Genomic DNA, 13,858 nt, shown 5'->3' with positions numbered 1-13,858 from the left:
TTGTGGCCTATGCCCACTAACTGAACTACATTCATTCTGGACTGCCAAAGCTTGTGTTGAAAATCAACTAGCAATTTTTAAATCATTGGCTGGAAAAGGGAGCATGGGAAAATGTTACAGAGAGTGTTCTAGCTCAGGAAAAGACTTCCTGGCTTGAAAAATCTCACCCAGTGCTAGATATTTGGCAAAAAGGTTAAAGCAGCTCTGCAGAAAACAAAAAACTGGATACCAGGAATTTAGTCTATAAATCCATCAAGGTCCTTGTCACACATATCACCATGACCACAGGTCTTGTGCCATTTAGTCTTGAAGTACCAAACAGCAAGGAAAGGAATGACATGCACTTGGAGCCTGAGACTACTCTGCAGAACCTTGGTTTACAGACACAGGTTTTAAATAAGCCCTGATTGAAATGAACATCTTCGCCAACTTCAGTAGCACTTTCTAATGACTTAAACTGGCTGGAGTGGCTGGCAAGACATCTTGCGCTGCTCGGAGAAGCTGAGGTTAGTTCAGGGAGCACATTTGGGTGGCACACATAAAACGTACAACTTTATCACCATCACGTAACGTCAGTAAAAATCATTTAAATCAGGGCAACTGACAACTTTGATTTGGGAGAAAAGTGTATGTATAAAACAATGAAACACTCATCAGGAAAAGGGATTTGGACTACCCCTGCAAGTCCCATTGCCCCAGAGGCACCCAGAAACAAAGGACTTCAGGACCAACAGAACCTCTCACAGCTGTCTCGCACCGCCAGTCACCCTCATCAGACTGTAAGATGTTAACTACACCACGGCATCCATCCTCAGTATTCTCCTGAGCTATAGCTAAAAGACAAAGTAATTAAGGAAGGCACCAATTAAACAAAGGGTGGAATATATTAGTGAGGCTACTGAAGTTGCTGTTGTGAAAAAAAAAAAAAACCCATCAAGTTTTTAGCCGAGAAAAACATTTGCAGCTTGTAAGGTGGCAATGTTTGTTCATTCCTGATTGCAGAACAGCGCATGACAGTTTTTAGTCGTCTCTACCACGAAATATCTCTCTGGCAACTCACACAGCTTCAGAGTGACAGTGTCCCTCTTCATAGCCTAGATATTTAAAAATGAACCACTGTTTTCTCGGTTAGGAGCAGCTGGCTAAGAAACCTGCTCCTTAATTAGCAGCTTCTCCCCAGGGATATTTACTCAGTAAATTTACTCTTCAGTGGAAGTGCCGCTGGTGATTTGAAAGAACAGGGCCCATCTCTTCAGCGTCCAGTGGTGTTTAACTAAGAAAATACTTGCAAATCTGTAGGAGGTGACTCTTGCTATTTGTTTTGCATGGAGAAAACAAAGAAGCGAAACTGTTGAACATGTTTGCTGATATGATTACTCAGCTATTGCATTTGCTTAGATGACACTGTTTCACAGGTTTTAAAAAAAAAAATCCATGCCCCAATTTTTTGTAATCTCTCATGTTAGTGAAAAAATTAGGTGCTTATTTGAACGCCTCCCACTCAAAGCTTGAGACATTCAGGACTTAAGGATCATATTCAGGTCATCTTATATTAAAAAAAACACTTTCATATTGCATTTCCACCCCCAAAAGCATCTAAAGGAGCCTATCTGGAGGCCCACAACCTCAGTTTACTTTGCAATCCTTCTAGGCAGCTGGAGTCAGATTGAGAATGTCACTTCAACATCAAGAAATGTAGCTAGTTCTCTTACATGACTGACAAATGTGTTTAACCTTCGTAGACATCTCATTTCCACTAGCCGCCAGTTGGCTTAACACAGGCTGACCAGCAATTGAAAAGGAACTGGCAGATGCTTCTTGCTCCAAAACTAGAAAATATTGCAAGTCTAAAAGATGACCCAGAGGACCACAGTCATAGAGCTCATCACGCACATACTGAGTGGCTTAAGCACAGAGATTATTCCAGTGATTTACAGGGGAACACTCGTCCAAACAACACAGCCCATGTCCATGCTGATGTGGCTGGGCCTAAAATGGGAATAGGGCTAACCCATGGGTGTGGGATAATACTAAATGCTGCCTGTCCAGTTTAGCTTATGGGCAAGCATACACAGTGGTGTATTTATGTAGCCTGGAGGCAAGGGACAGAGTACTGCACAATTTGGGATCTACCAGCTTGATGACTGCTGACAAGTTGTCTTCCTTTTTTTTTGTCACAGTTCATCCATTGGTAAGACAGATGAACGTTAACATCCTTTGGAAAATGATATGAAACCTCTGGGTGAGCAGCAATTTTAAAAATACTATTAGTCATTATCATTATCTCTTCATTCCTAGATACTTCATTTTGGTGAAGGAACTCATTGCTGTTTCTTTTACAAAGTAATGCTACATTAATTATCTTTTTTCCCTGAAGGTGACTGGATGTAAAGATGAAGGAAAGAGCTGAGGGCATCAGATGCAGTTAAATCTCCCTGCAATCACCCGCTTTTTGATGGTGAGATTTATTCTGGTAAATTTTAACCTGTGCCTTTTCTACACATTCTTCGGAATTTTAAAGTCACTTTAAGACCCTTCATTAACAAAAGCTATCCATATGATACTGTTGGATCTGATGCTCAGTTTTCGCTCCCTGTCTTTAAACACACACTGATTGTCATTAGTCTTCTCACGGTCAGACATTCAGTAGGCTCTGTGGTTTACTCAGTTTTATATGCAGAAGAATCTTGCCAGGCTTTCATCTCACACTGTACTTTTCATTTAAGACTAGCATAGCAGCCAGGCTGGCAGGAAGAGCTTCACCCACTGAACGAAATAAAAAGTACCGTCCTACAAATTTTACTCCAAAAGTTCAACCTGGCTTTTCAAATTATGCATCATCACTAACACTGTGCAAACAGCTTGCAGGCAAAAAAGACTGAGATCCTCTGTTGTGATACCCTGAGGAATTCATACCAACCTGCCCTCACTGAGATCCTGGCTCGTAGTTTCCATTTTCCTTATATCTTTGAACCATTCCTTTTTCAGTTCTGGCAGTACAGATACCTGTTCAACCAAGGGCTTGTTTCATGCTGACCTAACAAATAACCATGATGTTCAGCAATGATAACATGGAAAAAGATGGTCTGAACAGAAAAGACAAAACAATCAATTTGAACACTACATGATGTCTGTGGAGCAGGAAAGCGAGCAATAATCTTTTAAATAAAACTAGACAAAAATAATCACATGCCTGTCTTCTCAAACCTCCTTTTCTTTCTTAATTCATGATAAAGACAGCACAGAACTTTGTGGATTAGCAGCTTGCTGAGGTTAATGATCCTTGTTTGTGTTGAGCTCTATAGGCACAGCCTGGCTTGCCATGAATCTCAGAAATGTTCTGCTCCTCTGACCAGCAAGTCCATCTAAGCACTGCCTATTTCATAGGTTGTGCCAGCCCTGTGACTGGAGAAGTTGGATCCTTTAACCAGTGACCTTCTCCTGATTTTAGCAAACTCAAGAGAAATATTTGAGTTTCATAACAAGCCACAGCTGTAGGGATATAAAGAACTGACTCGTGTTCTTAAGCCATCTAATGGAGAAAATTAGAGGAAGGATGAAACATTTACTTCGTAACAACCCTAGTACAAGAACCTTATAATGGTAGCACTGTGATGATTTTTCTGTTGCAAGATACGTGGTTATACACATATACTTTCTCTATTTTACCTTCAAATGCATACTTCTGCAATCTTTCACAGAATCATCAAATGGTTGAGGTTAGAAGGGACTGCTGGAGGTCACGTAGTCCAACCCAGCCTGCTCAAGCAGGGACACTTAGAGCAGTTGTCCAGGGCCATGTGCAGAAAGCTTCTGAAGAACTCCAAGGATGGAGACTCCACAATTCTCTAGGTAAGATGTGTCAGTGCTCAGTCACCCCCACAGTAAAAAAGAGTTCCTGATGTTCAGATGAAACCTATGTGATTTTGTTCGTGCCCACTACCTCTTGAGTGGCCTTGCAATGACATCTGCCAGCTCTCATCACTAGTAGGTGCATCCTACCAAGGCCCATGGATTTACGTAAGCCCAGTTTGTTAAGCATTCCCTGATCTGATCCTCTTCCATCAAGTATACATATTCTTTACTCCAGACTTTTCTCCTTGGTCTCAACCTGGGATTCCTGAAGGCCAGTGTGGCATAAACACCCAATTTCATCAGTCAAGAAGTATGAAGTCACCTTTTCATTATTCAGCCAGCATAACTGATATGTTACCGGAAAAATTCACAGGCTAACAGGGATACTACAAGCATGATAAAGAAGGAGGTTTGCTTGGACCCCAGCTGGCTCTTCCCAGTATTATTATCTTGGGCTCTGTGTTGTGTGGAAACACCTACAGTGCTCCAAGGTAGTACTTGAGCCAGCAGTTCTGCTGGACTACATCTCTCACTGCACAGCTCTCTACGTCCACAACACAGATAATCCACAACTTAAGAATAACAGAAAAATTACTATTATCAATCCTAAAGGTTTTGGTAAAGTGGGTTCTGAAAAGACTCTCATTCCAGAATTATTGAAGAGCGTATACATATCTGAAGCATCCATTTAAACATAGGAGCTTGAGTCCCTCTGTCATCCTCCCCATCACTTTCAGGACAGCTCCACGGAAATCCAACAGTAAAAATGACTTCTCAACTACAAAATGTGAGCTACGAACTTAAGTCTTCTAGGAAATAAACACCTCCTGCAAGCAATAAAGACCTTCTCCAAACAAACTGGAATGTATGTTTTCTTCCTAGCTAATTATCTGCAGCCAGTGGTCTGGGGTTTTATGCCAGATACCAGTAAGTTCAAAGTCAGTGTGTATATATGTAGAGCACAGATCAATTATTAACTGCATGCTCAGCCTTTTCTGCTCAATGTAATCCAACTACAGTTCCCTTGTTTTTCCCTTGTGGGCCTCCAGAACATCTCTTGACCCTTCAGTATGGCAAAATGATCTTTGTGAGTACAAACACGTCCATGAATTCAGCTAATGAGACAGATCTTTCACTTCTCTCCTCTTGGAAAGCAGATAAAGAAATCTGCCAGAGTCATTGGCTGAATGTTATGTCTGCTTCTCCTTTTAAGTTAGTTTTGCGTACTTAGAGATTTAGAGTGCCATACGCTAAAACAAACAAAAAAAATGGTTTTGGGTGCCAAGTCTGCCTCTTCCTTCAAAGACTTTAGTGCTGGATTTCAACTGAAAACTCCAATCAGCATCCTGTTTTCTGTGAAGCGTGCTTACAGCAGGGAATCATCTGAGGGACCAGAGATGTTTCTAACCACTGGAGTTTCTTTATTTACATGAAGAAACAGACGGGGAGATCTCCTGCCATCCCCAACCCTTTCTGCTCATGGTGCCACAGCCAGCCTCCCATTTATAGGCAACTGGGGAAAATTTCTTCCTGATCAAACTCTCACCAGCCCCTCAGTAAATAACATAAGATTTCAGAGTCAACTACAACAATTGCTTGAAATTGTATTTAGAAGATATATAGTCCTATCTGCCATATGAAATCATTTAATGGCTGTGAACCAGAGCTAGACCAGGAACAATTCTCAGTCACTCACAGACAGTTGCTTGAATACCAGTCTCCTCAACAAAGCTGTCTCCCACACTTCCCAACATGACTCACGTTCATGCTCCTGATCTGTTAAAAATAACTACCTGAACCTTGGCACCATTTTCCACTTCAGTCACATAAATTGTGGAGGTTCTTCAATTGGTGTTGACAGTCTGTAAGCCAGAAGGTGTTCTCATAAGACAATTGCACTAGCAATAGCATAGCCTAGAGGGTTAGTTAAGCAGTTAGTTATGTTCTGTGGTGCTCGCACCCCAAAACTAAAACCTGCAAGGCAGTAAAGCAAAAGAACCAGAAAAATCACCGCTAAAACCCACCCCAGTTTTTCAGCAAGTCCTAATTTTTTTATAATTATTTTAGCTTTGCCCCATTGAACTCCAGAGTGCACAGTGTGAACAGAATCAAAAGATTTTTTGCCTCAAAGACTGAACTAGTTTTTTTGCCTTTCTTTACCACTGAATGACAGAAGCTTTGTTTTTGCTTGAGAAAAGTTGTTGGAGATGGACCTCAACAGACTTGCAAGGCAAAAACAACTAGAAGAATTTACATGCCTTCAACAGAAAGGCTGCTTCTGACTTGGAGACAGGAGGAGATTACAGTAGATTTCTAGTTTATTAAAAAAAAAAATAAATCAGTAGCTTCTCACTGATGACTGCTTCTTTTTTCCAGAGTGTTAATTCAGCTCACCTCCATTACAGGTTTTGGTTTCTTTTCCTATTTACTTCAAATACCAGCTCATTTCAAGACCTTCTAATAAAGAACAGTAGAGATGATTTAGACCCTGCTACTATATTCTGAGTATCAGAGATATAACAGAAGAATCACTCAAGCTTTTTCATTTGTACTTTTGTTTTTAACTGTGCCTTTTCCCTTGTGTTTAATCTTTCCTATGCAGTTTCAGAGTCTTGCTTTCCAAAAGAAATTAAGAACAGATAATAAATACAGGCAAATTTTCCATCTCTAGGATAGTCTGAGAGTCTATCTCTTTTCTTTGATGCTGGCTATCTGCTGTTTTTCTAGATGAGGAATCATATTGTTTCCATGGAGAAAACACTGAGAATAAAAGACTTCTGAAAATATTTTATAGACAACATACTTCATCATATTCATATCACATTTGATTACTGTGAGGGGGAAAGGAAGAATGGAGAAAGGAGAAGTACTAACAGTTTCTTTCTTAACATTTCTACTCCCCCTTCAATTACTGTCTTTAGGGATCAAGGCAAAATAATAATACTAAGGTACTGGTAACTTGGTGAAATCACGTAAATGCAAAAATGTACAGTGAAAACTCAGCCTGGGAAAGAAAAAATAATGTTTTTTCTTGGCAGTAGCTTCCCATGATGTGAATAACTTCTGTGGACTGACACACTGAAAAGGCTAATTAGAGGTGTTTACCCATTTTCTGCAGCTTGGTAACGGGCACTATAATCCAAAATTTTTACAGCACTGATATTAAAAATGCACTGCCAATTATTACAGTACTGCTAATCTTTTGGATATGAGCTTTACATACATACCCATCTATATACACACAAAGATACCCATCTATATACGTGTATACATACCCTTCTATATACAATACATAGACAACTGTATATATGTGTACGATATGTAAGTTGGGTGGAGAGGACAATGCTAAGTTATTGCATACAATTTTCAAAGGCACATGTATCATTTAGAAGCACAACTATTAACTAATGGCAGAAAGAATCTCTAAGTCATCTCTAAAAACATCAGCTTTCAAAAACGCCCCCGTAAGCGACCAAGACAGAAGCCAATTGATCAGAGGTAAGAACAACCTTGTGGTATAGATAAATTCTTTGGGTGGGAACTGTTTCTAGAAATATTAGCTGCTAGGCACTACTGAGCGTCTCATTTTATAGAAGGATGTCATCTGTATATGTCTAGAATGGTAGCTTCTATGTTGACATATGGTGGTACCCAACATCTGTCACAACTTTACTCGCTTCATGAACCACCTGTTCTCTAAGGCTCCAAACGCTGGAAGAGCTTTCTGTGTGGGCAGCATTGATCCGGGTGGGTGATGCCACGAGTGGGTGGGAGAAGATTTTATTTCATTTCCCAGACCTGGCACTGGCCTGTTTGGTAACTCTAAAGGAATTATTTTACTATCACAATTCTAGTGTCTCAATGAATACATACTGTATCTTCTAATGATATGACCTTCTTTACAAACTGATAGTGTGAAGTGTGTTGGGATTAAATGCGATTATTTATTAATTTTACTGAAATCAATTGGTTTTACAGGAAACAATTCACACCTGCATAGATTAGACAATAGCTGCCTATACAAGTTCACTTTCAAATAAGCCCCTTTTAATAAAGTCTATGAATAAGCCTTGCAGACATTTTCACTTCATGTTAAATATTTAACACAGGAAGTCTGAATTATCAGAAACATTCTTCTCACTTTTATTAACTAATAATTTGCCTAGTTATTTTGTGGATAATAGAACACAGGAATAACTAAATAAATGAGTAGTAGCTTGAAAAATACTTACAAAAGGTTAAGTATCAAAGTATACATAGACTATTCCAATATCGTTTCTTAACAAGTGGAAAGGGTCTTGGGCTTATGGCAAAGAATATTACTGCTCACCTCTTAAATGAGAATGCCCATTCCCATTTCATCAGGAGCCTAACCTTTATTTACCCAATCATTTATCTAGCAGTGACCTGCTAAGATCCTTCTATATGCTATCAGACTCAGCAAGATTCCTTGAAAATGTGCCAATAAGCGAGAAGGAATCACACTAATTTTTAATGCTACAAAGGACATTGTTATTCATAGTCCAGTAACTTTATGGCAAGCATAAACCTCTTGGAGGAAGAAAGAGTAACATATCTAACATTATTTTCATTGGAATAACTTCAATTCCAACAAGACTAAAAAATAAGTGGATATGAGATTTAAAAAATTATTACATTTGGGACAAAAGGCAGAGAATAGACATCAACAAGGGCAAGTGCAGGGTCCTGCACCTGGGGAGGAACAACCCCATGCACCAGTACAGGCTGGGGGTGGACCCTGCTGGAGAGCAGCTCTGTGGAGAGGGACCTGGGAGTGCTGGTGGATGGCAAGTCGACCACGAGCCAGCAGTGTGCCCTGGTTGCCAAGAAGGCCAATGGGATCCTGGGGTGCATTAAGAGGAGTGTGGCCAGTAGGTCGAGAGAGGTTCTCCTTCCCCTCCTCACTGCCCTAGTGAGGCCCCATCTAGAGTACTGTGTCCAGTTCTGGGCTCCCCAGTTCAAGAAAGATGAAGAGCTACTGGAGAGAGTCCAGCGGAGGGCTACGAGGATGGTGAGGAGACTGGAGCATCTCTCCTACGAGGAGAGGCTGAGGGAGCTGGGCTTGTTTAGCCTGGAGAAGGCTGAGAGGGGACCTCATAAATGCTTACAAATATCTCAAGGGCGGGTGTCAAGAGGATGAGGCCAAACTCTTTTCAGTGGTGCCCAGCGACAGGACAAGGGGCAATGGGCACAAACTGAAGCATAGGAAGTTCCATCTGAACATGAGGAAGAACTTCTTCACTCTGAGGGTGACGGAGCACTGGAACAGGCTGCCCAGAGGGTTTGTGGAGTCTGCTTCTCTGGAGATATTGAAAACCTGCCTGGACGCGGTCCTGTGCAGCCTGCTGTAGGTGACCCACCAGATGATCTCCAGAGGTCCCTTCCAACCCCTAACATTCCGTGATTCTGTGACATGACTGAAATGACTGTCTTCAAAGCATGACACAGAAGCATGCACAGAGTAACTCTGAAAGAGACTTTCAGGAGTCAACCAAGGTCAGTTACTTATCTTAATAAATCTTTGAATATAGTGCTAAATTTTGTAGTCTGAAGTTTTGGAGCCTGACATCTCACCAGCCCTCTAAACTACTGTTATCTTCATTTTACAAGTGAGTCAACAGAGGTACAGATCTGAGGAAAGCACCATTGTTTAAATGGCCTGAATGTGCTAAGAGCTGCTCCACATAATTTCCAGAAGCACTGAGAGTCCCTATCTCCATCTGAACCAAAACGGAGACCTGCAGATGGTGCAGCGCTGAAATGCAAAGCTTCTGCTCCTGCTGAGCTGCTACAAGAGATCCTGGTGTCCTGATCCCAACCCCTTCCCCAACCACAAGTAGAGTTCCTCCTTCCAGAAGTTCACATTTATAGCTTGCTTATGGTTGTATTTCACTAATAAAAGTTGATTGACTCATGTTTCTAAGGTCATTTTACACTACTCTGGCAGCAGTAAAGGTGATTTGAATGGATCATTCATTTTCATTCACTTCAGGGCCATTTTTGATTGCCTGAGTGGCATGAAGGGACCTGAGTGTAACTGAGAAGCAGATTCCAAGATTTCACCTTAGCAGGAGATAACCTCTGCCACCCTGAAGCTATGCACTGCAATATTCATACATCTGAAAATCATAAACACTTGCCTCTGAGAGCAACTCAGAGATGGAAATCTGGGACTGTACAGGAGAGGAGAGAGGGTTTCCTCAGTAGTCCCACCGTCCCACTGCAACTTCACTTAGGGGAGACTGGTCCAGGCTGATACTGTCCTAGCGACCCCTCCCAGGGATTTGGATATTCATCCCATGCCAGCCCAAATGCTAACCCCATGACATAGCTTAGGAGCTACACTACTGCAAAGCCCATATAGAGAATGAAAGCCTTGTTTTTTCCCTTAAAGTTTCATTTTATGGTACTTCAAAGCTTAGTTATTTTGGAATTTCCAAGGCTTCAGAGTGGTCTGGGTCATTCGGTCAAATGCACATATTCAACCACATAGCCTTAACTTTCTATCGTTCTGCCACAGGCTGGTGACTCACCAGTATGCTTACTCATCACTTCTAGTGCTCCAGTGCCTGATAACTCTTGAATAATTCAAACATCCCCACTTGTCTAGGACCATGTTTGTCTGGAGTGAGTTTTCTGGAAGCACTGCAAGGACTCAGGAGCCTGAGTCTTACTGAGAAGACACAGGGCCTATGCCCCTAAAATGTTTACATGTTTTCAAAAAGTCCCCACACCATGTACCTTTTCATAGAAAATGGATTTATACCTCATGTTTTGGTCAGTGATTAGTCAGAACCTAGAGAACTTTGACACTTTCTGGCTTCAATAATCAGACGTTCTGGTCATATTCCATTGAAACAACCAAGTGAAAAGCAATACGTGTGCCAAGACAGAATAGAAAAGATAAAATGATAATATATTTCTGCACCAAGTGTTCTTGTACATTCATGGCATTTCTCATTCCCTTATCTTGGAGGCCTAATGGATCTCGGTGTGGAATAAATAGCAAGGAATTGCTATTGTACAGTCTTGCCAAATGAAAGTCAAAGCACATTTTAAGCCCCAACAACATGATAATTCAAAGACTGAATATGCAAGTGTAGCACTGAATGCCAAATAAAGGGACATAAACAAGAGTGATGGCCATTTGCATGAACTGAATACCATGAAGTTGATAAAGTTGCAGAGACAGAAATGAACTTAAATCAGTGCAGAATTCTGTATTATTCTCACAAAAAACACAGTGACACTGGTCTGCGTTTTGTAGCAAATCAAGAGTACTTACCATTCTTGGAGAGAATCACAGCCAAATATTCATGAAAGCAGGTGTTGATGTACAGCAGAAGGCTTGGAGCATGTGCCGTGAGAAAGCTAAATGCAATATTTTCCTTGGACATGACAGCATCCGCATAAATGGCAGAGCTTGAGGTGCTTGCATTTTTTGTGACAGGATAAGGTTCTTGAAAAATATAGGTAATGGAAGTGCTGGCTTCAAATAATGCAGAAACCTCTGAAAGCATATATAAACCAAGGGAATAATTTCAGATACTGCGTTTTCAGATCCCCTAGACAGGCATGGACATAAGCTGACTGCTTCAGAAGCAGAATACTGCAAAATGCCCCTGACCCAGCTGACATCACCCTTCCTTAATTTGGGCAAGCAGTGTGTCCTTCCTTACATTCTATTTGTCTGGCACAGAGAAGGATAGCGTATGGAGACAGGCCTCTAAATTCAACTATTTTGGAGCTGGAATCAGAGCTCCACAAGATGGAACAGGCCAAAACGTGTCAGCCAAATAAATGGTCGGTTCACCATCTTCTGACAGTTGACATATAAGTCAGTATTCTCTGTCTTAGCCCCACAGTGAGGACAGTATATTTGTCCTTTCCAGTCTCCTTTTTAAACAAACTCATTATTAAAGCAACACATTGACCCAAAGGCAGCCAGTAAGGGAAGCTGTCTTTGGTAGCTCCGAAAGAAGAGAAACATCCACTGGTGCATGCTAATATCCCGAGAACTCATGTTTGTGTTTTCAATAAACACAGCACAGTCTGGCCATGAAATACACAGATGTGATAATGGCAGTGTTTTCTAATGTGAAGCACAGTAAAGTCAGGATAGTGATATCTTCAGCTACAGACTGACTCCAAGTACTTTCTCCAGCAAAGCACCTCCACCTCTAAGCAGCATCTCCTAGCAGGACACTATGTGGTTATTTGACACGCCTCCTCTTGTGGCATCGGTGCTAAATCCTCAGCTCATGTAAGCAAGCATAGTTCCGTGGACTGCAGCACAACTAAGCTGATTTACACCAGCAGATGATGCGGCTCACCTAGTAAACCTGTCATGTTTCTGAGATGAGTTTTGCTAGTTCCTTCCTCTCCCAAAGAGCATGCTACCCAAATTGGGTGTTCTTTATTTGCCCTGCTCCCTTTTCTGGTGTTGGCAACATCTCCTACAAGCTACTACAAAGGTTCAGTGAGGGCACATTCACCAGAGACCGAACCATGCAAGTCAGTTTTCTCTTGAACGCTTCACGCTTATTTTTAAACTCTCTTAATGTTTGGATGGGTTGTCACAGGAATGGCAAAAAACCATACAAAGACTACCTCTTTTTGTCACACCTTTGCTCGAAAACTCAGTAAAGAAAAGCTCTCAAGATTTTGTTAACATGGACAAAGCTGGATGAGGTTTCAAAACAAGCAAACTAAACATTCAGACATGGGCAGACAACTGTTGTGAAAAGTTTCAGCCCTACTTGTTAATGTCTGGGCCAAGCTATATGCAGTCAAATACAGGAATCATAGTGAGATATGTTTGGGAACTTTAATAGTACAATTAACACCATTTTAATTTCTGAGGTCACCACTGAGGTCGACAAAAGGAGGAGTTATAGCCTGCTTAAGATAAACACTTAGTAATGTTGAAGGGATAGATGATATTAGAACTTCTTCTTGTAACATGGGGGACACCAAGCTGACGTGGGTGACACTGTGCTGTAATTCGGAGACCACAAAAGACTTAGGATCAAAGCACGCTGCCTACCGTCCTTGCAGAAGGGTCCTTCATAGGCTGAGTTGGTACAATCACAGGAGTAACCATTATACTTCTCCACACATTTTCCTCCATTATGACACAGGTTACCATAACTGCTGCAATGTCCTGGACATCCAGGTTTAACACCAGGTGTCATTTTAGCTCTCTCTTCAAGGTCAAGTTTCTGTCCATTTAAATGCAGAGATCGAATGCATCCCAAAAAACCCTTTTGTCTGGAAGCTGTTCCCCCTGAAAAAGAGAGGAAAATGGACATGCATTCCTTGGTGAGTCTGCACAGTAATCAAAGCCCTGAAGTGCAATTCAGAAGTACAAATACGAGTCCATGAATCTTAAAAAATATTATCTACTATATATCAATGCATACAGTGGCAAAAGATGAGAGATGGACAGCCACGGAAACTAAAGGTCTCTATTTATCTTTACGAAATTACTAAAAAGCTGTATATGACACTTTCTTGTTGTAATTCTTCTCTTCCTGCCTTATCTACTGTCCTGTCTGGCATTTAAACCGCAAATTCATTTGGGAAAAAGATTAGCTTCTTTATCGTACTTCTGCATATCACCTAATACATGAGATATCCAAACCTAAAACACTTTTTTTTCCCTATTTGTTCCATAGTACAGAGTATAAATAACACCTTAATCCCAACAGCAGGTGAGTAACACATGCTGATGAGTCTAGATAGCAGGGATGAATCACATTCAGCACCAGGCCTGCTGGCTGAAGGGAAATGACTTGAGTCAGAATTTATGCATGACTGCCCAACTTGATGTTGCATGTGAATGGTTGTTGTCGGCAAGAAACATGAGTTCAGGTCACAGATGTGTCATTTATTACAATTGTTAAACATAATTACATTTCTTCCTGAAGACCAGAGCTGTATGGATCTATGCAAGTGGGCAGTTCTGTCTCCTGAAGCTAAC

General features: G+C 41.1%; 1 protein-coding gene across 2 annotated transcripts in view; it reads right to left on the bottom strand.

The window, feature by feature from the left end:
- Positions 1–13,858, bottom strand: part of CNTNAP5 (contactin associated protein family member 5) — a 349,771-nt gene that overhangs the window by 59,079 nt on the left and 276,834 nt on the right. For both annotated transcript variants that reach the window (XM_075430021.1, XM_075430019.1), the window contains exons 18-19: positions 12,923–13,162; positions 11,162–11,386 (exon numbers count right to left, since the gene is read on the bottom strand). In XM_075430021.1, the coding sequence (XP_075286136.1) occupies positions 11,162–11,386; positions 12,923–13,162 (465 nt within the window). The remainder of the gene's footprint in view (positions 1–11,161; positions 11,387–12,922; positions 13,163–13,858) is intronic.

The sequence above is a fragment of the Opisthocomus hoazin genome, chromosome 9 (assembly GCF_030867145.1).
Source record: "Opisthocomus hoazin isolate bOpiHoa1 chromosome 9, bOpiHoa1.hap1, whole genome shotgun sequence".
Taxonomy (NCBI): Eukaryota; Metazoa; Chordata; class Aves; order Opisthocomiformes; family Opisthocomidae; genus Opisthocomus; species Opisthocomus hoazin.
The sequence above is the reverse complement of the archived record's forward strand: the minus strand, read 5'-3'. Positions and strand labels throughout refer to the sequence as shown.